The sequence below is a fragment of the Sinocyclocheilus rhinocerous genome, unplaced genomic scaffold (assembly GCF_001515625.1).
Source record: "Sinocyclocheilus rhinocerous isolate Xijiao unplaced genomic scaffold, SAMN03320098_v1.1 scaffold1581, whole genome shotgun sequence".
Taxonomy (NCBI): Eukaryota; Metazoa; Chordata; class Actinopteri; order Cypriniformes; family Cyprinidae; genus Sinocyclocheilus; species Sinocyclocheilus rhinocerous.
Window position 1 is genome coordinate 85,559 of NW_015635516.1, and position 26,319 is coordinate 111,877.

Consider the following 26,319-nt stretch of genomic DNA (forward strand, 5'->3'; position numbering starts at 1 on the left):
AGACAGCTTAAATACACCATACGTCTTATTGTATACAAGTGTTAACTCCCTCACTGAAAGTGTATGGGATTTTAGGTGGTTTTGATAGTCTGGTTTACTAAAACCGTAAGCCGGATCAGTTAGAAAATATAGCATATATAGATATAGATATAGCAACCCGAGTCAGACCAGTCTGAAGGTCTGACCCGAGTTTGGTGGTTGTAGCTTTAAAAGTCTAGGAGGAGATACATTTTAAAATTTGGTCTCAGAAGAAGAAGAAGAAGAGGTTTAAATAGGATTTCAGTAAGTTGGCTTGAAAAATTATTGGACTGCATTCAAGTACTAAAATAACTGATAATGGAACCATTAAGGAACTGGAATCATTAAAAGAATCCATAGATTTATTCTTGATTCCTATCCCTACTTGTAGCACATGATACAGTTAAAACTTTCAAGTCAGAAACACAATAGACCTTATCCCTGAATAGCTTCAGCATTACTCAAACTCTTTGGCCCGCTGATCATGGCAGAGGCACATTGCACAATTCAGGAACGGCCCATCCAGCTGTGCCTCTGTGACAAAGCGAACAAGCTCGGTTTCACTGGTAATTTACTCTAATGGATCTTCATTGATTTTTCATTAGTTTTTTTTATATACATGGTTCAGGGCATCAATTAAGCCTGGGAATGTTTGAGGGCCACATAGAAAACACTCTCAACTCATTATTCTGGCCGCGAAGCAGGCGTGTTCAGAAAACTCCTCACTGTTTGCTTTGGAGACAATGACTTAATTTCAGTTCTTGAATTCATCTTGATCCGTTTCCATGTTCTGTGGAAACATTTGCAAGGCAATGACGTTGTTGTTTAGCATTCTACTGATGCCCCCAAAAATGGATGTGAACTTTGAATAGTGTCCCTTTCCTCTCCACACTCTTATCAGCCATGTCCTCGCTCTTTTCTCTCTCTTCCTGCTGATTGATATCTCTGGGTCAGAGGATGTCAAGGAAGCTCTTTCCTGCTCTCACCAAATGCGTTTCTACTCTTCTTTTATATTATGTAACATTGTGTGAAGATAAACAGACTTTTAAGTGCCAGACTTTCCCTGTTGAAAAAAACAGCATATGCTGGTTAGGTATGTTTTGAAGCATGGCAGCTGGTTTGAGCTGGTTTAAGTTAAGCTGAGCAGGAGCTAGTTGCTTAGGACCAGCACATGACCAGCATAAACCAGCTCAGGACCGGCTTTTAACCAGCATATGCTGATTTTTTTCAACAGTGTTGAATGTATTCCCAGCTGGTTTCTGGTTAAAGTTTCTCTCTCTGGGTCCAGGAACACATGTGGAAGTTCTCGGATTGGATCAGGCCAGAAGTCTGGTCATTACAGCAGGGTCCAACTTTAGTTGTTTCACTTGGTGTGTGTTTGTGTTCATGTTTCCATGCACAAAATCACCACACCCCACAGAGCTTTTTGCCTTCCAATCTTAAAACTGTCAACAAAAAGGCCATTCAAAACCAGTCTTTCATTCATCAGCTAAATGTGTTTTAAAATATGGCTCTCCAAATCCCTAATTTCAGTAGAGTGTTTCTGACTCATTAAACCCACAGTTCTGAGTCTCTACATCCAGTATTTAAAATCAGCATGTCAGTGATTTACTCTGAAACATGTGTTTGTGTTGCTACCGTTAGGCCTTATGTGTGTGATGAGTCTGTTATTTGCTCAGAATCCCAAACAGACTTGTGGGAAACACACAGATCGATGCTTATTATCTCTTGGGAGATGTAATGTATGTGGGAGGGAATATGTTTGTGTGAAATCGGATATTTGAACAGACAAACGGTACTGACGCATTATTTTAGCCATGTCCATTTTGCCAGTATGAGTTGATTAGCTTAGAAGTGAACCCATGGGACTCAAGGTCCGCCCCTCTTTTGAATCACTTCCTACAACAGCCAATCAAATTCAGAGTCCAAATAGACCCTAATGTCAGGAATGACGCATTACACTTCTCAGTTTAGACAGCAGCATCTGGTAGGACAGGGAAGTTGTTTTCTCGCATCGCTGTAGAAAAGCTTGTAACCCACTGACAGCAAAAAGGGATTAAAAAGAGAAAATGCAAGGTTTTGGAAAAGAGTGTGAGATGTGCTAGCTCTTTAAGGCTGGAAGTGTGAGATGAAACAAATATTTTCTCCCTCATTAGACTCTGAGCTGACAGCAGCGTGTAAAGACCGAAAGGCTTTGTAAATAAGGTGCACTGCGAAGTTCAAAAACACTTGAATTGAACGTTAAAGCTTTAAAAACATTAAAGCTCGCCAGTGCATTAAAGAAGCACTGGCGTGAGTACTTTGGCAAAGTTTAGCTGAAATCACAGGTTAACAGCTTTTACTCAGGTTTACAGAATGGGTTAAATGCCATTAAAATGCTTTATAGATGCTTTTAAAAAAGGGCTGGCAAGCTGACATTCCTATAACCTTAGATTTTTGCTCTTTCTTTATTCTATGGAAGACCAAAACTGTTTACCAGCATTTTTCAAAATATAGGCCTATGCTTTTATAAAAGAAAGTCATATAGTTTCTGAATGAAATGACAGCGAGTAAATGACAGAATTTTTTATTTTTTTGTGTGATCTATCCCTTTGATCTATTAATTTATTCAAAAACACATTAAAAATGATCCTCATATTGAAATTACACCCCTTATATGATGAGCATGTTTGAAATTACTCAATGAGAATTTATTTTGATATTTTTGGATGGGTATAAAATAATGTCAGTTTCACACATTTGTCCTTAATGGGAAAAAAACTAATTAAAAGAATGGAAATAGACACACATTTGCCTTTAATAATTAAAAAACAAAAACTGTAAAACATTATTAATACTTTTTAGAAATAAAAGTATGCATTTATAGTGTAAGAGTGTTATTTTGTGCTATTAAAGTCATTTTTGAAACATTTCTTGAAAAGTTTCGCGAATCATTTTGTAATCAATATGAATACGAAGCAACTCCTTTCTAAGAACTTGACACGTGTTTTAGATATTTTTAAAAGGTTTTTCATTTTCTTTATTGTGGACATTCTTATACTATCACATCAAAACATGTAGGGTCAGCAAGATTTTTTTTGAAAGAAAGAAATTATTAATACAGGAAGGTTGTATTAAATTTATCAAAAAGACATGTATAATTTTACAAAAGATTTGTATTGTAAATAAACGCTGTTCTTTTAAACTTCATATTCATAAAATATATATAAAAAATGGTTTCCACAAAATATTTAAGCAGCACAATTTTCAACATTTACTATGTTTACCTGCATCCTCATAGTGCGATTATAATGAGATTTATGCAATATTCATATTACAAACTTTACCTCATGTAAACAATACTTTGATCAAATTGTAGCAACCGTAATTGTCGTCAAAAATATGTGCTGTATGCCAATATTTGTCAATTTATCAGTGTGTAAGAACATCCACAATAAAGAAAATGAAAAACCTTTAAAAAAAAAAAAAACCGTGTCAAGTATTTGGTCAAATAAATGCAGCCTTTGTCAGTATAAGAGACTTCCTTTAGAAACATGAACAAATGTTACCAACCCTAAACTTTGTAACTGTGTTTTTTTGAATAGTATATTTTTTGTCCTTTTGGGTCTTTCATCCTAAATCCCTCTTTTCTTTTTCGCAGGACTGCCTGTTCGGCAAGAGAGACCTGCGTCTGGCCCTGACACTCGAGCTCCTACACGACCCATGAGACCTTACGTTCCTCACATCCACATACCTTTGATCATACCACACAGAACAGTGCCAGCCCCCACTGGCCGTCCTCATGTGCGCCAGCCACACGTCCCACACCAGCCCTACTTCCCTCAGCCACCAGGCAGCCCCAGGCATCCCATCCACCCCGTACCACCCCACCAACCTGCCGTACACCAGCCAGTGGTGGTCACAGGGCAAGCCGGCCCACCTGGGTATGTGCACAGGGTCACGGTCAGACGGGATCAAAGCTCAGACGACTCAAAAACACCTTTGAAAGGATTTGCAGGTGCTCCAGGTATGAAATAGAATTAATAAGAGATTTTGGAATTTTGGAAGCTCATGCTTAAAGTGTCAAAATATTTGATTGTTTTTTTTTTCTTGTCCATAGGTTATCCTCCTGTCAATCCGGTCTCATATAATACAAAACAGTCTCAGCCAGAAGGTGTCTTTTTTCTTTATTTTTAGTGTTTGCTTTATAACATATTTTTTGTAAAACTGTTATAATTTAATGACTATTAATTCTTGTTACAGCTGCCCATGTCCCATGGAATCCTGCATATCAAAGAACCATTGCAACTCCAGGTAACAAGTTATAATGTACTGGAATAAAGTAGTTAAAACTGTTTTAAATTATATTGTACAATTCAGAGGCCAAAAATTTAAATAAATAAAAAAAACACTTTTTAAAAATATTCCAACCGTTCACAATTGTTGTCACTTGTGAGTAGACTCCAAAGTTAACACTTGCCAAGTGCAAATTGCAAGTAAAAATGAACTTTGGAAAGTTCCTTGACAGTGTCTGGTAACTTTATTAGGAACTGTAACATAACACATGGGAAAGTGAAACTGTAAGAATGATAGCCTGACCTTCACTGATGAAAGTGATGAGCATGAATCATATAAAAGACATACTGTCAAGAAAACTTCTGTCTCAACGTGGGTGTCTTCTAATGTCTTTACCTCAGTGGAAATTTCATTAAGGATGCCTGTTTTTTTTCCAGAGCATCAATTTAGAGACTACAAAATGAAAGAATGAGAAACAATAATCACATTGTCGTCATGTTCTTGAGAAAGGTGCTGTTAGAGACATCATGCTGATCACTGCCAAAAATCCTTTTCTTAACCAGTATTTTTGTCTATTTTTTCATATTTCAATCATAAACTTTAATTTATTGTATCTGATTTCTGCTTTAAACAATGAATTTGTCAATTAAGTAATAGAAACAAGTCATAGGCAAAACTATATATATATGTGTGTATATATATATATATATATATATATATATATATAAGTAATGTAATAGAAATATATTACATGAAAAACATACAGAACTTACATGCCAACTAACTGAAGTAAAATAAGTTTGTTGAAGAACTAAAATAACTAAAAATAAACTGAAATAAATCATGTTGATCACTGCCAAAAATCCTTTTCTTAACCAGTATTTTTGTAAATTTTTTCATATTTAAATCATAAACTTTAATTTATTGTATCTGATTTCTGCTTAAAACAGTGAATTTGTTTGTAGGGATATGCAAAACTGCACAGTCAAAGATCTATTAGTCAGTGGGTTGTCTGAATGACTAATGGAGTAGTTGGTGTTAAGGAAGCCTTGCAAAATTAAGCCAGTTTAGGGCCATGTCTACCAGACGCCAGTCCTACATGTACAGACATTCAACCGAATATGAATGTTATTGTTAATCATAGGGCAGAGTGGGGGAAAACACACCCCTTAAGGACTGTGTAATGTTTTTTTCTGTGAAACAATAGTTAAATATGTTCAGAAAAGTTATCATAGTTTTAGTGACAAAAATGACATAAATTATAAACCAAGTATGAAAAATGTCCAGAGTTTTTATTAAAAAAAAATTTATTTGTTAATTAATAGAAACAAGTCAAAGGTAAAACAATATATATATATATATATATATTAGGGCTGCCGCTAATGACTATTTTTATTTCGATTAATCTATCAACTAATTTATCGATTAGTCTAAACGATTAATTTCCCACAAAAAAAAAATCAACAATTTTACTTAAGAATATTTTATTAAACTATAAAATGGAAAAAAAATGAATTTGGAAATAAAACTGATTTAATAGGGCCCTTTAATTATAATAAAATTTTTTTGTGGTAATAAAAATAGATGTAAGCCTTTAAAATTACTTAAAATACATATATAATTGCAATGAGGCAATAATAATTAATTCAAATAAAAACGCAGGAAAAAGTGGCTTGTAAACTTGTGTCTGCGGTCGGGAGGAGCAAAGCTCGTGTGATAATAATGCTCGTGCGTATAAATGGTTATTATAGGATATAATAATATATTAAGATATTTATAAAGATATAAATAGATTGGGCTGCCACCTCTCACGCACGCATTGTGACAGTCAGAATTCACTCAGTGCTAAACGCCACACGTAGACACGTAAATAAGATATTATTTGCAGTTCAGAGAGCTTCACTGATTATAAAGGAACATCGTGAGATTGTGATCAATTGAAGTGAGTGACAGCTTTTTAGTGATTATATGGAAGCGCTATTTACTCGCTTTCTAGGCAGGCTATAATCAATTCAGAATTTGAATAGTTTTGTTTTTTAACAAAAAAGGATGTTGGACGTGATCCTTATGTTATAAAGATGAGCGATTTTTAAACTAAATTTAAATACTTGCCTGCCATTGAGGCGATGGATATAGGCTAAGCAACTAACATACAGAACTTACATTACATGCCAAATAACTGAAGTAAAATAAGTTTAAATTGAAGAACTAAAATGACTAAAAATAAACTGAAATAAAATAAAGCTACATATTTAGAAAAATATTGCCAAACCCTAACTAAAATTAAAAATATAAAAATAAAAGCTAATTTTATATATATATATATATATACTGTATATATAACGCTAAAATAACACTTGTCAAAAGTAATTAAGATAAAAATACTACTTAGGAAAATTATGCTTTTCTGTTGCTCTGTTTGGAAAAATTTCTAATAAAAATACATGGCCAATGAAGATATTTACTGCCAAGTAAAGTTAATTTTGGACTCTGTGTGTAATGATCAAAACATACTTTTCAAGCATGTGATGTTGATACGCGTCTCTTCTGCACAATAGTGTCACAGCAGAATTCCTTGACAGATCCATTTTCTTTCTCTGCTGGCCTCACACGGCAGATGTTCTCAGGGGACTTCGGTATCATTCGCTTTGATAGGGTGCTCGTCAATGATGGAGGACACTATAACCCTCAAACAGGTAAACTGAAACCCTGAAACTCTATTTAATAACCCCGTCTGTAAGATAAACATGTTTAGATTAGTAGTTTTACTACAAGAAACCAATTTAATAACCTATATATCCTATTTGGCTGCTGATGTTGCTCCTCCCTCTCTGTAGGGATCTTTAGGGTGCCCGCTGATGGCCGTTATCTGGTGAGCGCTGTTCTAACAGCTCCGCGGGGTGAGCACGCAGAAGCCGTGCTCTCAGTGTCCAATCGCAGCGTGCAGAAGTTGGACACAGCGGGTTACTGGAGTAGCCACCCACGGCTGACCCAGGATCAGTGCATGTGTGGGGGGTCTGCGTCCTTTAGCCTCATCCTCCCTCTCCGGCAAGGTGACACCGTGGCCTTGGTGCGCACTGCCGGGAAACTGGCGATCTCTGATTCTAGAGAGATCCTCTCCACCTTCAGCGCTATATTCCTATACTCGCCTCAAGCCAAGAGATAACCCTGTCACTGAGAGGGGTGCTAACGTGACTTTTAACGCAAGTCTAACTATTCACAATGCTGCCCCATTTGGAAAGGTGCGGTCACATTAACAAAATTTCTGCAAGAATAGAGGCATATTGGCATAACCAGCTTGAATCCATTGCGAAATCTTTATGGGAAAAACTTCCCAACCATGTGGATTCCCATTGAAATCACTGGATTTGGTTTGCGAAAATTTGCAGAACGGTAAATGTGACCGCACCTTGAGACTTGTGACTATGCAATAGAATTTGGCTTTGGTTATTTATCAGACACAATACGGAGTTATTTAGATTTTTAAAAGTGGAATGTGTTGGTGGTAAAAAGTCAATCACGAATGCACTCGCACAATCACGAAGAAAAAGAGCATAGCATTTGATTTTAGTAGTATATGTGCAACAATCTATATAGTTTTTTTTTATTGTGATCTTAAAATATCTATAAAATGTAAAAGGTTTATATATTTTTTGCAACGTTAAATTAACAAATGCGTATTTTTTAATCTTTAAAAACTGGTTCAACAGTTCACTTTGAATATCACTTCTTTTACAGCCAATATTTTGATCTATAAAAATAAATAAATGAACTACCATGATTTTGCGCATTTTGTTTTAAATGCACTTTGGGTAAGACAATAAAACAATTATAGATACTGTAAAATACACATTTGGGCTTGTAAATTAAAAACGGATCTATCATCTTTTGCAGTAAGCCTACATTATTTCACATTTAAATAATACATTTAAAATGAGTAAAAACAATAAAAGTAATTCTCCACAAACTGGGTTTTTGTGCCACATATTAAACTTACACTATACACACCCTGAAGACTTAAGCAAAGCAATTAAATTTACATTCATTGTGACATCAACAACTTCTCAGTGCTATAAACAGTCCACCCAGCTGTATTAAATACATCTTTAATAGATTCATAAACATTGTCCAAACCATAGATAGTTTTTTTTTTGTTTTGTTTTTTATATAGTACAATTATGCATTTAAAGGCATTTATGCTGGTCAAACACAAACCTATAACGCAAAAGCGAGAAATGCACCAACCCATTCGAGTACAACTACAAAAAAAAGCAAGTAAAACAAAAGGCATCAAAGATCAAGAGCAATGACAAAACACATTCAGCACTTACAACAGCAGTTTCAACAAAAGAAAGAATAGAGCCTTTTTTGTTAACATTTTTTTTTACCATTTTTTACCATTAATGTTAGTTTCATACAAGATGAGTGTGTTCACACACAAGAGGTATTACTTTCATAGAAAGAATGGGATTCCTTTGTTAACAATTAACAGATTTCACTTCCAAACATCGTAACTGCAGACACAAAGTGCAACACACATATATATTAAATCACAACAGTCAGCTGAACCATGAAATGCCCCAATTTTTCCCTAAACAATGATCTGACTTCAAGAAATGATTTGTGCTCTAATTCTGTACATCTATTTTAACATCCAGCACACAGTGCTCTAAAACTTACCCTTACGAGATTGAAAGCAACTTGAACAAAGCCCAAAGGTAGAGGCCAAGACCATAGTGACCACGTAGAGTGCACGTTACTTCAGTCGAGTCTTGCTCATCCTTCACTTGCACATTAGCTTTAACATTTTCTAAAATAAAAAAATTCAGCTTCCTGTTGTTCAAGATCGTCCACTAACAGTGAAAACCTGCAACGTCAAGATTCGATTCAAATTGTCTAACCCAACAGAAAGCGTCAATGCATGTGTAAAACATAAATGGTCCTATTTATATTTCAAACTAAGCATGCAAAGGCGTCACAAAACATTAAAGACCATTTCATACTCTCTCACAGGCCGCAGCCTACTTAAAGGTATAACATGCCTTCATTTTGAAAGCCAATATATACTACACTCTTCTTAACTTAATACAGATCTCTTGCCGAGGTTTACGTCTAAAAGCGCTTAAATCCTCGCATTGTGCACAAAAGCCTGCTGAAAAGCTTCAAACGTTATTGCATTTCTGTCATGAGTTAAGTGCAAGATGATCTGATATTTTTCCTTTCTTGGCTGCAGCTGAAAAAGTGCGATCGGTAAGGCGTTCTGCAGCAACCAGACGATGAAAATGTCAACAGTTGGGAAATAACAAGAAAGCCCAATTACGATGAAATCCTTGGTGTACTTTTCATACAAATCCAGTCGACTGTACGAGGCTGTGCGCGCTAAATCTGCTGAACTGTAAATTATGAGCCGTGTCCTCACGTGGCATGGCTCATTCTGTGCATACTTTCCAGTATCTACGAGATTCAGCTCATTTCGCACCATCTGGCAATGCATATTCAAATTGTCATACCGTCACCACATCTTAGAGGCAGTGCATGTTAATTAGTTAATTCTAACTAATTCCTTTGTATATAAATAATCTATGCTCTAAAAAATGTAAATTAGTGGTTGTAAAGAATATCTTTGCTAATTACTTCGATTATGAGCATATCTGTATGCCACCTTTAACCTTACACATACCCAAACAAACAGCTGTGCATTCATTCCGCTGACCAAGAGGCCATTGGTCGTCTAACTAATACTGTAAACATTAGCCCAATAGCAATAAATTCCTTCAGAGCTGAAGCAGCCTAACTCATAGCAGCTAATCAAAATGATATAGATTAGAAATACAGAGCAGCACCAAGGTGTTTCAGTTTGTGGGAGTTCTACCTACATCCCATTAATGTGAAGCTGGGGTGTTTTGGTGTTGGTTCAGCTTAGAGGTGCTTTTGTGCAGTTCACATTTCCTAGGTGGGATAGGACGGCCACTTTATTTGTCTTTAAGCAGAGATGTGAGATGTGGAAGGGTACCGGCTAAGTGGTTCTGATGGCAGAGATGACCGTGAATGTGTAATAGATGGCCCCTCTGGGATGGTCTATAAAAGCAGGTCCTCCGCACAGATCTCAGGGATAGGTTGACGCCAGAAACAGAATGTACTGAACTCTGGGAAGCTGAAAGCTGAACTTTGTTCTTTACTCAGCAAGGGAAAGACGTGATCCACCAGCTCACTCAATCTACTGTACCTACACACAAACAGAGAACGAGCGTGAGACAGCTAACCGAAAACACACAAAGGCGTCCTTCAACTCACAAGAAGACCTTGAACAAAGTTCAAGAATCAGCTCTCCACCTTTGAATCAGCATAATCTTTGACAGCTGAAGTCGACTTTAGAGATACTTTTAAGTATAGCTGCAGATCAATGTGCCTACTTACGAGGACTTGTTGCCCTTGGTTTGCTCCTGTATGAGCTCTCCTTTGGGGTTAACCGTAAAGATTCTGCAGAGTGGCACTCCAACCTCCTTGTAGGCAAAGACGTCCTAGAAGAAACAGTCAGAAGATCAGGCTTCAAGCGTCAACTTAGGACACCCTCTGCTGTTTTTTTCCACCCAGTCCACAAACAAAAACATCATTCTGTGTTAGTTCCTGACATTAGCAACGGTTTTATGATGAAATGGATGCATTTGTGCCTGTATAAACATTCAGTGTCTTACTCCACCCAAACAATATAATTTATTCAGCTGGAAACTGGAAATTTAAGCAGGCTGGTTCATAGCAGCTGGTCATGCAGTCCGAGACTGTGCGTGTAGCCTGAGGGGACAGCGCTTCGAAGTTCTAAGCCTCAAACATGAATCTTCGTGCTGAACTTTGACTCTGCTGCTGAGGTCAGTGTGCATTAAAAAAAAAAAAAAAAAGTTAACTGCATTCCAACTCACATTTGTTCGGTTTCCAAATGCGGCATAAAAAGGATGTTTGTTGGGCAGGAAAAGGTTCTTAATGTCAGTAAGGCATTCGATTTTGAAGATTTCTGGCTTCTTCTCAATCACCTCCCTTTCAGACAAAGAAAACATTTTGAGTAAGTGAAGTCAACTGCTTGGTACTTTTATATGTATTCTGCTTTAATGGGATTTATTCATTAATTCAACTTATTAAAGGGATAGTTCACTCCAAAACAAAAATTGTCATCATTTACTCACCTTCATGTCCAAATTTGTATGACTAACTGCATTCCAACTCACATTTGTTCGGTTTCCAAATGCGGCATAAAAAGGATGTTTGTTGGGCAGGAAAAGGTTCTTAATGTCAGTAAGGCATTCGATTTTGAAGATTTCTGGCTTCTTCTCAATCACCTCCCTTTCAGACAAAGAAAACATTTTGAGTAAGTGAAGTCAACTGCTTGGTACTTTTATATGTATTCTGCTTTAATGGGATTTATTCATTAATTCAACTTATTAAAGGGATAGTTCACTCCAAAACAAAAATTGTCATCATTTACTCACCTTCATGTCCAAATTTGTATGACTGACTTACTTCTGCAGAACACAAATGAAGATATTTTGAAGAATGTTGGTACAAACAGTTTTGGTTACTTACCACTGACTTCTATTGCATGGACAAAAAAATATACATTGCTCAAAATATCTTCTTTTGTATTATACTGAAGAAAGAAGTACAGGTTTGAAATGACATAAGGGTGAATAATGGTGACAGAATTATTTTTTTTAACTACCCCTTAAAAACAATGACGTTTATATAATACCTGTGAAATGCAGAGAAGAGGCTACTGGGAGAGAGCATGAGTGGTCCACGGGGCAGGATAATGCCTCCGTCATTTACCCATTGCAGATATCCTCGCGTCATGTCTGCCATGCCAATTGCCCTTGCTGAGCAGTACAGGAATTTATATCCATTTCTGGTAAAAACAAAAAACAAATGCCCTTTTATCAAAACTTCGTTTAAAGGCTGCTTGTGTCTTCTTAGTGAAGAAAACATGTCTTCAAGGAGGTTGAAGATTAAGCATGCAAACTCACTCAGCCACGGAGTGGTAGAGTTTAGCAATGCCCTGATGCGTCCAGTCCTTCCCAAACTGAGGCAAAATCTGCCCGAACACATCTGATCTGAAAGCACATAAACATACGGGTGAGCATGGCACGTACTAGAAAAACTAAAGACGCAAATTCCTCTAGTGCATATTTGTTCTACTTGGAAGGAAGTCCAAGTCTCATTCAACTGGCTTCCTAAATATAGCTTCTGACATTCTTTTTATTCTTAGAACTAATAGACTTGTAAAGGAGAGAGATTTTTTTTCTCAGCTTGGGCAAAACTCTGTGTCGTCTACTAATGAGGATCTTCTCCCCGCTTTAGCATTTTATCTCCGGCTCTTTCTGAGTGGCATTATGAGAGAGCAAGATTTAAATTGGCTCATTATGGTGACATCCTCCTCCTAGTCCAACCTTGGTCTAGGCGCACCCCACAGTCAGCCGCCCTGCTTCACAGCCTCAGAGAGATGTGTCAGGCAAGCGGGTCAGAGAAATAATAAGCAGCAGTCAATCTGCCCATTGATGTTTGCCACCCACCAGCCACTGAGGGCACGAGTCTGGAGGCGGAGAGCATTCGTTTGCATAGACGCTTTGATATTACAGCCGGCTTTGCAGTAATTAAAAACCAAAGACGGTGGAACGGTATCGCACTAATATTAGAGCTGTGAACTCCATCAAACAGCCAGTAAAACTCAGGGAGACATTGTCCGTTAAATGATGCATTGTCTTTGTCACTGAAAGCGTTAGTGGAGAGGACTGTGATGCGAGATCATTATTAGTGGTTCATTATTTGCCACATACTCAGAGTGCTTGTTTTGATGAAGCAGACTCTGTCTTGATCTATAAACCTCTTTCTGTTTTGGCAGTAAAAAACCTGGCAGTGAGTGACTCCTTCTGCAGTAACTAATGGAAATGTTTATGCACACCTAAGCCTTTTTCCCCTCTTTCATGACTACAGTAAACTATAAAAATGAAGAACAAAGGTGGATTTTGCACAAAAACAACCCAGCATATGACTTTCATTAAAGGAAACACGTGCTGTGTGTCTGAGAAATACATACTTGGTGATGGTTCCATCGATGTCTGAGATGATGACTTTATCGTCCCAGTTCCAAAGGTAGATGGTGCCTTCACAGCGGCACGTGCCCTGGTACTGCGTTGTGATGCTGAAGGTTACATCATTGGGTCCTTCCTTTAGTTTCAGACTAGCCTGTAAGTCAATACCACCTTATCAATGCATCTCTTGACCACTACATATCATTAATCTTACCCGACAGTACTATATAAACTTCAGAAAATTATTTTTTGAAAATTATTTTTTCCTTTTCAAAAATATCAGTAAATCAGTTATGGTAATTTTCTGGTATGAGAACTTGTAACATTACCAGTAAATTATTGGTATCATGCTATATGTGAGCAAAGAACAGGATTACCGGTATAAGCTTGTGCACACTAACAATCATAAAGCTCTGCTGGAGCTGTTTGCCACTGCTTTTAATTGTTTTTCTATGTAAACATGCACTAGACAGGCGCCTGACCGTTGCGCTGCATCTCGTGCCCGAGACCCTGCCTACTATCTATAAATTGCATAGTATAGTAACTGCAGTACTATAGAAACTACGGTATTATGCGTCTAATGTTTTTAAAAACAAAAACACATTCTGTGTGACCATCCCCTCACGGCCATCACTCAGAAATAAAAAATATATATATCAAATTGGACAGATGAATCAAGGTGGATGAAGAAAATGGAGCTTTTAAAGGTAATTTCACTTGATTGACATGGTTTTGATGTGTGAATATGTAGTATCTTACTGGTAAAAAGACAGAACATTGTTGTTCGTGTGAACAGCACGTTTGTGCATTTACCAGAAAAGTAATTCTGCTAATTTTACACTAACTCACCAGGATTACTGTGTAAAAGGAGATAATATCTGTATAGTTAACTAATATTAATTGATTAATTGATCTGTAATACTTTTACAACACACTTGACTGCTGAATGCTGCAACATAAATAAATAAAAAACCCTGAGCTTTGATAATTAAATGTTTAATGAGATTAAAATCTTAATTTATGCAATGCAATCAGTTCATCTACACCATCATCTTCATTAATTTATAAATTCGTGAATTTATTAAAAGACAAGCTTTCATCAATGGAAGATTTTCTGTTGCACAACTGCATCTATAGTTGCCAATAGGGGGCAGTCTAGTGCAAATCAACTGAAATACACTACCCTTTCAGAATGAGTCACAGAGCTTTTACATAATTTCCTGGAGGAAACTTGAGGGACAGCTTTAAACAACTGCCTTTTACAGAGCTGTTGCACTACAGGCAACAGAGCTCTGGATCTTTCAGTCAAAACCACAAGAGCAAGTGTTGAAGCTGCTTATGTAAATAATAGTTGCTGTGTGGTTTAGCATGGAGTATGTTTACAGAACTAAAGATTTTGGTCTCCTGACAAAAGCGTAGACTCACAATCTGGTTGGAGGAGAGGCGCAGGGACTTGCGGTAAGCGTGAGTAGATGTGTGGCTGTGGGGCTCAGACTGGACCTTGCGTTCCATTGATGATGCGGCGGCGCTCACCTCCTTCCCCTCCTCATCGCTGGATGAGTCCCTGGTGTCCACTCTGCGCTCAGAGCAAACAGGGAATCAGTGAACTAAATTTGCAATCACATCCAGATTCCTAATTTAGACTACAACAGCACCACAGAGAATGAGACAAAACAGAAAGTAGGCTGGATCGTCCTGATTAACAACTTCTGCATGAACAGGGGGAAAAAACTAGTCAGCGATCAGAGGAAGGGTCAAAGGTAAAACTGATACTTTTATCTTTTACTCATTTTTTTTTTTACAACCAAGCCAGCTGACATAGCTAGTTTTATGCTCCCATCTATAACATTTGGTTGCATTTTATTAGTTTCATTCAAGAATAACAACCAGTCTGATTATTATAATCTCCATATCTTCCAAAAGTGACAGGCAGGAAATGATGCGGTGTCTGTCAGGGCTTCTGACTCACTTGCGGGCATGACTTTCCATTGACAAAGAGGAGCTGCCTTCCTCCATTTGGGACTGCTTTATCTCCAGCTTTCCAGTGCTTTCTGACTGTATAACAAAACAAAAGAACATTAGTGCATCAGATCACACGTATCTATAAATTGCAAAAACAAATTTGTGTAAACATGTCATCATTTAATTTTGTTGTTGTGACTGGCTACATGATCCTATCATCCTCACATGCTGTCAGGCTATTACTGAAAAGTCTGATGGCCTATTTCTAGGCTGTAAAATTCCAGACCGCAGAGTGGTGCTAATTACAGACACGCCAGGCGAAGGAGCCTGATGTATGGTGTCTGAATGATGGCAGAAGCTCTAGAGACAAGAACGAACTTCAGAGGCAGCTTGTTTCATCTTCTTTAAAGCTAAGACTTGCCTCGTCCTTTTGTTCAGGCAATTACGTGAGCTTGTGTAATCAGATCTGCCCACAGAAGTCTAAAGACAAGTACTGGAATGCAGTGGGATTAAAAGACCAATAACCGCTTAAAGGTTTTGTTCCTACTCCCTAATTACAGCTCAATAAAGACCTTTATGTTTAAAGGGGTCATATGATGCGATTTAAATTTTTCCTTTCTCTTTGGAGTGTTACAAGCTCTTGGTGCATAAATAAGATCTGTAAAGTTGCAAAGACTAAACTCTCAAATCCAAAGAGATATTCTTTATAAAAGTTAAGTGTCAGCTAGTGTTGCTTTCGTCAACGAAAATTATGACTAAATATCGTCGTCAACGAACCTTTATTACGTGACGAAAACGAGACGAGACGAGACGAGACGAAAATGCTGGTCATGTGACGATGACTATAATTAAATGTATTGACGAATAAAAACGAGACTAAATGTGGTTTACAAAATAAAAACTATGCTAAAATGTCTCTTCATTTTCGTTGACCAAAACGAGACGAAACGAAATGTTATAACGTTATTTCGTCTCGTTTAGTCGCGTTATTATTATTATTTTGCAGTATTTCTGTTTCCTGTGTCTCGCTTCAGGGGCTGCATCAGGTCGCACTGCGCAGACGCAGGCGACACCACTTCCTCAAGCCCCACTCGCGGCATTATTTAGAACAGTGTTTCCCAACCGGGGTGCCGCGTCTGTCGAGAGCAGCTATTATATAAGTACAGTATGTGGAAAATAATGTTTTTTTTACTTTAAACTGCATAAACACATTTCATTACACCAAATACACAAAATAATGTTCTTTTTAGCAGCATCATATGACCCTTTTAAAATAAACTTTTAAAAGAAAAGTTTGTCTTTGCAGAGTGTTATACAAATCTGAAGGTCACACCGCTCTGGTCTTACCTGTTTAATAGTGCTATCCGCTCTCTTTCTCCAGAACCACCAGCGGCCTGATTTCTTTGGCATCCTCTCTTTCACCCAAGCTTCCTCTGTAGCCTAAACAGAACACTGACATAAGCTATTTGACCTACTAGTACACCACAGCACTGCAAAACAAACTTTAAAGGACATAAAAACAGCAAGAAAAAAATATCCTATTAGGCAGAACAAAATACCTTGGGTAAATTCTTCTGAAATGCTTGCAAACTTAGGATCAAAGGGGCAGCCAATGTCCAATTGTAATACCTAAAATAAACAACAAAAAGGTAATTTATTTACTAATGTAAGAATTTCGTCAAATTTATACAATTACATTCAGAATATATTTGTTTCATTTAAATTCAAACCCACCTGTTTCCTATTTTAACAACTAAGTTCGGATTGTCTATGATAGCTGGATTTTCTGCAAATTCATGATACGTGATGATATGCTCCATAAATTTTTCTAGAAACAAGCAGAAAGAGAACTTTAAAATCACTTGTATTATTCTCATTTGTGAATCTCTTCAAATAAAAGCATAAATCCATAAATGTATTACAATAGACAGAATTAACCACAGTTTCCTGTTTCCACATCTACAGCTGTAATTTCCACACCATAATAAAGGAATGCACAAACCAGAAAGATTCAGATACCTTTGGAAATCTCTCCGTTCTCACTGAGTCCTCCACACAGAGACAGAGTGACATCAGGGAGATCACTGGCAGAGTCAGACAGGCACTCAGTGCCACTGTCGGCCGCAGCACTGCCCACAGACTGCGGGGACTGAGAGCCTGAGTGCATCCCAGAATCCATCCAGTGCTTGGAGCCACCGTCTGAATCACTGCAAATACACATAACACATTCAAGGTGTCCTGACACCTGATAAACTTGTTATGAACTGCTTTCCAAGTGCCTTAATCTAATCTTAACAGCAATATAGGTCAGATGTGCAATTCTCTTTCTACCTCTTAGGAAAGTAGCGAGCAGCAACATCAGGCTCCAGCACATTCAGGTCATCCAGGTAGATGTCCTCTGGGCCCTGGTGCTGACTCCTTTTTGGGACGCCTAAATAAATTTACAGTCAGGAGACAGTAATCATACCAGAACAGCAAGTTCTAAGGTTCTACAACAAGCTCTCTGCACCAAGGTGCTTTACCTGGACAGCACTAAATTAGATTGATTTAGGTGCACGATTTTTATTTCTAGAACACACTGATATAATCTTGTTAAACATGAATCAACCACAATTTTATTACAACTTTATCTACTCCCACACTTCCACTATCAAATAGAGATAACGGGCACTGGCAAGCCAATCAATCAAACCAACTACAGACAGAATTTCCTAGAATGAGGTGCTTAACTGGCCCACCTTTCTTTTTGGAGGGTGAGTCAGTCTTGGGGCCAACATCTCCCAAATCCCCACCCATATGAGCAGCAGAGGCAGTAGTTGGAGCAGCAGGAAGGCTGTTTGAAGGAGTGGAGGTCAACACTCCACTAGGCACCGTCTCCAACTCTGACTCAGTGGGAGTTTTGGGGGTCATAGGGGTGCGGGGTTTAGGCTTGACTATGGTACAGCCAGGAGTCCCTGAGGCCGGTTCTCTTTCATCTGTCTGCATTGCCTCTGAGCTCAGGATGACTCTGAAGTGAGTGTTCTCTGAAGGCGTTATGGTCACGGTTTTCGGCAGCTCCACCCTTTCCTTCTTTGAAACCTGGGAATTACATTTTTGATGAGTGGCGATGAGCTGAAATTTAATCAGACCCGTTAACTCAGTCATAGCATAAAACAGGAAATATTTTTGCATTCTACATTCACTTATTACTAGGCCCAGGCAGACTCTACAGGTTTTAAAAAGATTTTCTGTGCTGATTTGGAAGAAAACTGCAGAATAGATTTAAACATGTTAAAATGTGTTCATTTATTAAACAAACATTGTGAACATGATGAAAATCTTTCAAACGATTTCTGAAACATTGTATTACTAGCACTTCTTGTGTTTATTGCCTCTTCATGATCTCATTTGTAAGTCACCTGGGACAAAAGTGTCTGCTAAATGAATACATGTAAATGTAAATCATGAAGGATGAACATTCAGATACCATATATATCTTCAGCATTTCCTTAATGCGAACTAAATAAATACAAATAAATGGCATGAAATTCACAGAAAAAAGTTTGTGTAATTTACCCTGGTAGATTCTGGAAACTCTCCCCATGTCCACTGCATGTGTGACTCCATTTTGAGCAGGCTCTCTGAAGGCCGAACGACCAGTTCAGAGTCACTCTTGGGAGAAAAGGCCCCTGACATGGCATGACTGCTCAAAATACAATAACAAACAGCAACTCACATGAACTGAGACAAAAGTGAATGTGAAAATGAATTCAATTCTTAAAACATATTCTTGGAATACTCCAATATGATAAGGATCAAAAACATATCTTTAAGTGCGTATGAGACAGATATTAAGCGGATACAAACCAATCTGATGGAGACCAGTCTCCGTCAGAATAAGGGTAGTTGTCCAAAGAATGACGAACTGTTGGTAACTTGGGTTCAACTTCTCTAACTGTACTAATTGAAGATGATCTGAAAGACAGATTTTCCTTTAAATCAAATGTCCGCTCCATCAGATATAAGTATTTCTGATGTGCATGCATCAGTTGGTACCTGGTGTTGGAAGCAGGGTCCTCATCAGAACTCAGGTCCATCTCAAATATATCATCTGTTGAAGGGGTCGAGCTGATGATGGCAGGAGGGGTCAGCTCCTCTCGACGTGGGTCACCTTTATGCTTCTTTCTCCGTTTTTTCTTCTTCTTGGCTGCCCCAGTGCTGGCTACAGGGGGATCAGGAGGGTCCTCGGGGTCCAGTGGATCATCATCCAGGTTCTGACTTGACCTGTGATCACCTCCGATCCAAAATAGGTGACTCTCAGTGGGGATGGGAGAGGTAGCCAGGTGAGCTGGTACAATCTCCTACAAAAAAAGATCATTAATGCATGGCAGATTGACTGTCTTTGCAATGCTAATGTTTTTTAAACAAAATGCCATTTTCATACTGAAATATGAAGATTTTTGGTGCAGACAGTCAAGTGAGTGACAATACCTGTGAACCAGAGAACACTTACGTTCTGCTCCTCAGTTTCCTGCACAAAGAAGGCTTCTCCATTATCTCCCAGCTTCATATGGAGAGCCACGGGCTCCCCGTTGATCTCTATGTCAATCTGAAGGAGTTGCAGAGGATTAATGTAAAACACAACCTTAATATAGAAGCCACCAACAGATGTAGCTTCAAACTTTCAATAAAGTTACATACCTACAACTTATTGTATGATCTGTGCTTTCATAATTATCCAACACCACGATTCTAAATCAAATGCCTGACCTTTGCAATGTCCCTTTTTATTTTATTAAAAATATCCATGTACGGCATATGTGTTAGATGACCTTAAAAAGCCAATATCTGTTGACATTTACCCTGCGATTCCCTTCTGAACTCGTGACTTTTCACCCTGCACATCCAAATTGAGACAAACAGCAGGTTTACTCTCCTGTCCACCAATGCAGTTTTAATCATTTGTTCACAGGAGACACGATACCTGTTGAGGGGGATCTAGCCACCAAAACATAATTAGCGAATTTGTGCCGCTCTGAAAGCACTGCAGCCAGCTGACCCCCAATGAGGATCGCATCACACACCTGATACCACGACCCGGCACAACAGCAGCCTGATATTGAGCCGTTTGAGTCTCAGATGACATCCACAGAAACATTATCCTTCAGTTGGACCTCCAAGAAAATACAGATTTATTTATTTCCCAGTGTTCTGTGTTTTTTAGTATTCTCACAACTGTTTCTTTGGACTGCTCTTATACCAACTCGTTTTGTCTATCCAGGGGCCTCAGAGCCTCAGTTTCAGGGTTGCTGGGTGATTTATGCGTGCAGAGTAATGGGCCAGAATTTTAATGTCGGTATAAATCATGACCCTGAGTAAATCTCGTACAGAGAGCTCACTCACATGCATGCTTGTGGACAACAAGATCTGGATTTCATTTCACAGCATAGCAAGAAGAGAGGGACGGATGTTGTTCTGACTTATAATGATTGTTTTGTATAAGCAATCTAATTTGTTTACTATAACAATCCAGATCTATTTCATAATGGTGGTAAGAAAGCGAGGTCAACTGTCTCTTATCTGCACTGTGGGCGAATGTGTTACACCACACTCTCTGACAGAAACTTGCGCGAAAAACTGGGATTAAAAATGGCTAAACAGCTTGAAACACTTTTCAAAGGTTGTTGAAGCGAATCTACTGCCATCTCCCAATCATAGAGGCAACCTTGACAAAACTCGCACTCCTCTGCCTCCATTTCCTATCTCTTTTTAGTCAGAGAAACCTGTTGCCATAGCGACCACTTCTTTCTAAACCTCTTCACACATCCTGTAGATAGTGAGAACTGTTCCATCCCCCATCCACTGCTGTTTCTCATGCACACTGGTAAATGTTTTATGCTAAACACTGTAACACATTCTGTCTGTGTACTATAGATGATTGAAAACATCCGAATGGCTTCAACGTGACCGGAATGCTTTCAAATATGTTATTTATTGCCTATAATCTTGTTATTTACTGCTGGAGATAAACACTTAGACTATCACAGAATGCACAGTTTCAAAAGAAAAATTCTCACTGATCATGTCTACAGCCCATTTCCTCAACAACTACAACATTTCACTGTTTAAATGAGAAGAATTGAACATACCACTCGCACTCACAAGGTAATAGATAAATAATGATTTTCCTGTCTTTCCATTCGAGCATTTATTTAGCCTATTCTGTCAATGCTCTAGGTCTGTTTACATGCAGTAACCTCTGCTGGAATCTTCTGTCACGAACATGCCAGCAAAGAAACATGTTTATAGAGCTGCTACAAAGGCACAGGCCTGCATACGCATCGCTGAGTGTTTTCAAATGAACCACAGCAGACATGCACAGATGAAGGCATATTTGAAGACAGCAGAATCATGAGGACATTTGTGGATTCAAGCTGAGCTTCTTTGATCGTACTTGTGTTTGCTCTTTCATCCAGACATTATGGTGCAAGATTAATGCTGCCATAGGCTCCAGACTGGAAAGCAGAAAAGCAAATATTGTCCAAAGCTCGGATCAATTATATTGATAGTGACCTGTCTGTGGATTTTTCTTTATTCTGTGTTTTGAAAAGTTTTCAGAAACTCAGATGCTTGAGAAAAATCTATATGCTTTGGACTTGTTGATGACACTCACAATTTATCTTCATGTTTTATTTGAAAATCCTATTTGCACTTCAACACTCACCACTTTCTCTTTGGAGCGCAGCACACCCAGTTTTCCGAAGCGCACATGGAAAGGGGAGCATTGGTAGGTGCCGTCCTTCTGCCGGACCACCACTACATCGATGCAGCCTGAAAGCGTGGCCTGGTTAATGCCCTTATACAGCTCCTTCATGGTCACCAGGACCTGACCGGCCAACTGCCCCACGTAATTCATGGTGTCCGCCTAAAAAAGAGGAACAGAAAGCAAAACAAACTTAACCTTAAGACATCACACAGCAAACAAGAACTACTCTTTTTTTTTTTATCTTTCCCACTGTATCTGTACATGGCAAATGTGGCACGATCTCCCCTTAACTCAAAGTAAAAGTGAAATTCTAAGTTCCCTTTGGCTGCCTGCCTTTTTAAAACTGTTATCAGCAGACCAGCAGTTGGCGGTCTGAATGTGCTCCAACATTACTGTCCAATAGGTGAGCAAAGAGAGCAAATTAATCTCAAACAAGGACACAGGATGAACAAAATAAATAAATAAATAAAAATAAGTTAATATTTATTTATGTTTCCGGACATACTTTGAATGTGAAGATCAATGTACATTTTTGTGGAATTGCTGGCATTCTTCTAGTACCTGTTTAACAGCAGGATATGGTTGCACAGGCGGTTGCAAATTTAAGAAAACTGACTGACATGTTGATCTATGATAGCAAATTATTCAAAAAACAAAAAACATCCGGTCTAAATTCAAGGTTAATGCCTAGGGTATGAGACGACATGCTAAATTAATCCCCAGCAGTCTAGTGAAGTTCACAGAAACGCTATTTCTGGAATTAATTATTATGCTAATGACAATGAGTAATTCTGATTTAACAACATGGCTCATTTTAGTCTTTATGAGGTCTAACAATGTGAAAATAGGCAAGTTATTTTTAAACATCAGATCAAGGAAACCACAAGATTAAATACTGTCACAGCTTGTATAAAATGCCTGGGGGGAAAGGCAAATAGCTAAAGTAGAGCATTCTCTCGAACCATAGGGGCAGCCAAAAAGGTCTTAACAGACTTTGCACCCATGGCTAACCTACTTTTTCCCCAGCACAAGAGTCACTATTTACATGAACCATTTTCTCTGGACCATTCACACATGCAGTTGCTTTTAAGGAGAGAAAGAAAAGGTATATGCAAAAAAGGTGAGCAGAGCATAACAATAAATAACACTTGGCCCAACAGGAAGTGCATTTAAAGTATAATATACAACATGCAGCACATTATCGTAAAATAAAAGTATGCTTTATATTCACAACAGTACCTTGTGTGTAAAATTGGTCATATGGGGTAGAAAAGAAATTGTACTAGACATATTTAATTTACACTCATGAAAAACATTACCGTTCAAACAGTTGGGGTCACCAGCATTTTTTGTGTTTTGGAAAGAAGTATGATAATAAAGATATCATTATTTGATCAAAAATACAGTAAAAAAATATTGTCACATTACAATTTATTTAGTTTTCTATTTTAATATATTTTAAAATGTAATTATTTAGAATAAAAGGTATGTTAATTTCTTTTTAAAAATCTTATTAACCTTATAATTTTGAACAGTAGTGTATATATATATATATATATATTATTTGTAGCGCAATTTAAAGAGGACACTGTGAGCATGGGTCATAGCTGTGACACTCATATCAGCGATCACCACATATCTAAATATTTGATTCTCAGAAAACAGCCTCAACAGAACAACAAACATAATACATCCACGGTCAACCAAAGCTCAGCTTACTGTGATAAGTTAAGTGCATAACTTGTGTGACTTAAAACTTTTAATTGCTACAAAACAAGCCCCTGAACTGGATAGTTCAAATAACTATTAAAAGATCATTATGTAACGCTAATCTCTTTTTATAGCTTCTTTTTGAAAAATTTAATTTTTTTAAAACATAAGCTTCCAATGTGAACCCATATGTTTTTGAAGGCTGCAATGTGTTAGAAATTAAGCAAATAAGAAGCTAGCAAATCCCATCCCAATCCTGACAATGACATTTTAGTTCAATCTAAATAAAAGGCTTAAGCCCTAACATAAGCAATTTGTTCAAACGTTTTATTGGCTAAACTGTAACTGTTCTAACATCTGCATTTGTAAAATACACTGGTATGCAATCTTCAGCCACTGGCAATCAACGCAATGCCAAAAACTAACATAAATCTAGACTAATATTAATCACCTGGAAATCAAATCTCCACTCTAAATGTGTTTGCAAGATTTGAAATGATTTTCTTCTCCGGTTTTAAATTCAAAATGTAAACAGAAGTCATTCCATGCAAAATTAGATAAAAATATAGGTGTGCTGGTCTGTTTTTCATAAACTGTTTATAAGCTTTACCTGATAAAAGAACACGTTTTAAGGCATTTACATGACCTAACACATTGTCATGTTATTAGACATAATAAATGCAAGATTGTGCACGTAAACACTCAGTGTGTGGTAATTTATGGAGTTAATTGCTAATAATAATATCACTTAACTAATGCTAAACCGGACTCTTAACTCTACACCTAGATACCAATGAACTGTCTCATTCGCATTTCTCACTCACCCAGGACCATGATGCCCTAAGGGATGAGGACTCATCTTGTTCACTGTTGTCCTCCTCAGTGCAGCTGCCAGTGGCTTCTGGTTCTGCCCTAGGACGGCGTCTTTTCATCACTGTTTACCTCTGGTCTTTCCTTCCTTAGAAATAATTTCTTTACCTGTGTCATCCTAAACACTACGTCAGGTGGCCCGCCTACCTGGTCTGACTCAATGACCTTGTAGGGCATAAACATAAAACTACTGTAACCTTTCTGACACGGCATACACTTAAAAAACAGAAGCTGCATTTTAGTTTCGTCAAATCACGTCATATTAAAGAAGACCTAACAAATCAACTAATTGGGTATAAGAACCTATTCTCACTAACCAATGAGGCAAGAGTAAGAGGTCAGCAGTTCTGAAACAGATAAGACTTGTTTCCAGCGAGGGGGCCGGTGAGGTTGACCGCTGATAAGGGCCTTGAAAAGGGGGGCTTGAGGAAAACAGTAGTTGTATTTCACCCGTCTGTGCAATCACATGAGGAGAATGTCCTCCATGCTGATTCTGACAAACATTCAGCTTACTTTAATTAATGATTCAACTCAGAAGATCTTCTATAGGCATAGGAGCCCACAAAGACACATTAGTGAAATTTATTTCACATCAAAGTCTAATTTCATGATACTATTTTCATGTTATAGCAAATAATTAATTAAATTGGGAATATTATAAATGTGTCAATTTTGCCAAAAATAAATAACATACAATAAAATCAATAGTTCATATGCTACAAGCAAACTTATTCATCACAACATTACAATGTACAGTATGAAAGATGGATAATTTCATTTTGAGATTTGCTCAATTTTCAATATTTTCCCTCGCAGTTATATCATTAGGTAATTATACTACATATATTTCGGGCACCAGGGAGCCGCAATTATACCTGGCATTGAAACTGCTTTTGAATGCACGATCGCTTTTTAGTTTCACTTTCACTTTCGAGATTCGCGATCGCACATAGTCTGTTTATTCTATGGAGCGGCAGTACTTACCACACATTTTACAAGATTATATGTTTGTCAGTGGTGCTGAGGATCTGCAAATCATTCGCCATCATCCTCAGTCATCTCTACTTTCTCTCTTTATGTGGTAAGTGAAATTTTATGTACTCCTGTGATGAGGAGATTGTGAATAAAAAAATTAATATTAGTCGAATTTAAAATAAACCTTTGCATTTCAATGCAAAACTAGTACAATCAAATGTAAGGAGTGTGTCAGGGAGCGTCATCAGTGGAGCACGAGATGCGGTGATGATGATGTAAGTGACGTTGTCGCATTTTAGTGTTTTGTTAGTCTAGCCCACAAGCAGTTGCTGCGTTATGCATTCAAAATATTAGAGAAATATAGAAGCTCAATGCGGAGAAGATCTTGATTAGGTTAAAACCGAAACCAAGCCATTCACACAGAACGCATATTCAGCGCATTTTTAGACGGACAAATATGACTGCTGCACTCGCGTCTCACAGAAGAGATGTAGCCATGCAAAGTTAAAACAGTTTAAACTTTAAGAAAACTCGTTGCGAATTTGTGGAGGTTTATTACTTTTCACTGCGTCTCATATGTTTTTAAATGCAATCTGTGTGAATGGCGCTACGGCTCTTTGGATTAAGCAATGCATAAATACATGATGCTGTTTTGTTCATAATTGTTTATGCAATTTACGAAATTAT

The 26,319-nt window shown here is 37.7% G+C and overlaps 2 protein-coding genes across 4 annotated transcripts in view; one reads left to right on the forward strand and one right to left on the reverse strand.

The window, feature by feature from the left end:
* The window catches only part of LOC107746901 (EMILIN-2-like), a 19,784-nt gene extending 11,217 nt beyond the window's left edge, over nucleotides 1-8,567 (forward strand). For both annotated transcript variants that reach the window (XM_016561232.1, XM_016561234.1), the window contains exons 6-10: nucleotides 3,659-4,024; nucleotides 4,118-4,171; nucleotides 4,261-4,311; nucleotides 6,852-6,989; nucleotides 7,131-8,567. In XM_016561232.1, coding sequence (XP_016416718.1) covers nucleotides 3,659-4,024; nucleotides 4,118-4,171; nucleotides 4,261-4,311; nucleotides 6,852-6,989; nucleotides 7,131-7,459 — 938 coding nt within the window. In that variant the 3' untranslated portion in view covers nucleotides 7,460-8,567. The remainder of the gene's footprint in view (nucleotides 1-3,658; nucleotides 4,025-4,117; nucleotides 4,172-4,260; nucleotides 4,312-6,851; nucleotides 6,990-7,130) is intronic.
* A 93-nt stretch (nucleotides 8,568-8,660) lies between these two features.
* Nucleotides 8,661-26,319, reverse strand: part of lpin2 (lipin 2) — a 26,686-nt gene continuing 9,027 nt past the window's right edge. The window contains exons 1-20 of one of the 2 annotated variants that reach the window (XM_016561235.1): nucleotides 24,612-24,840; nucleotides 22,036-22,236; nucleotides 19,825-19,920; nucleotides 19,368-19,672; nucleotides 19,179-19,286; nucleotides 18,888-19,014; nucleotides 18,071-18,410; nucleotides 17,664-17,763; nucleotides 17,352-17,539; nucleotides 17,067-17,160; nucleotides 16,892-16,961; nucleotides 16,680-16,772; nucleotides 15,340-15,425; nucleotides 14,796-14,946; nucleotides 13,376-13,524; nucleotides 12,306-12,392; nucleotides 12,035-12,187; nucleotides 11,514-11,628; nucleotides 10,711-10,814; nucleotides 8,661-10,519 (exon numbers count right to left, since the gene is read on the reverse strand). In XM_016561235.1, coding sequence (XP_016416721.1) covers nucleotides 10,372-10,519; nucleotides 10,711-10,814; nucleotides 11,514-11,628; nucleotides 12,035-12,187; nucleotides 12,306-12,392; nucleotides 13,376-13,524; nucleotides 14,796-14,946; nucleotides 15,340-15,425; nucleotides 16,680-16,772; nucleotides 16,892-16,961; nucleotides 17,067-17,160; nucleotides 17,352-17,539; nucleotides 17,664-17,763; nucleotides 18,071-18,410; nucleotides 18,888-19,014; nucleotides 19,179-19,286; nucleotides 19,368-19,672; nucleotides 19,825-19,920; nucleotides 22,036-22,236; nucleotides 24,612-24,719 — 2,823 coding nt within the window. In that variant the 5' untranslated portion in view covers nucleotides 24,720-24,840 and the 3' untranslated portion in view covers nucleotides 8,661-10,371. Of the gene's footprint in view, nucleotides 10,520-10,710; nucleotides 10,815-11,513; nucleotides 11,629-12,034; nucleotides 12,188-12,305; nucleotides 12,393-13,375; nucleotides 13,525-14,795; nucleotides 14,947-15,339; nucleotides 15,426-16,679; nucleotides 16,773-16,891; nucleotides 16,962-17,066; nucleotides 17,161-17,351; nucleotides 17,540-17,663; nucleotides 17,764-18,070; nucleotides 18,411-18,887; nucleotides 19,015-19,178; nucleotides 19,287-19,367; nucleotides 19,673-19,824; nucleotides 19,921-22,035; nucleotides 22,237-24,611; nucleotides 24,841-26,319 lie in introns of those variants that run through there. The other variant, XM_016561236.1, reaches the window with a different exon arrangement.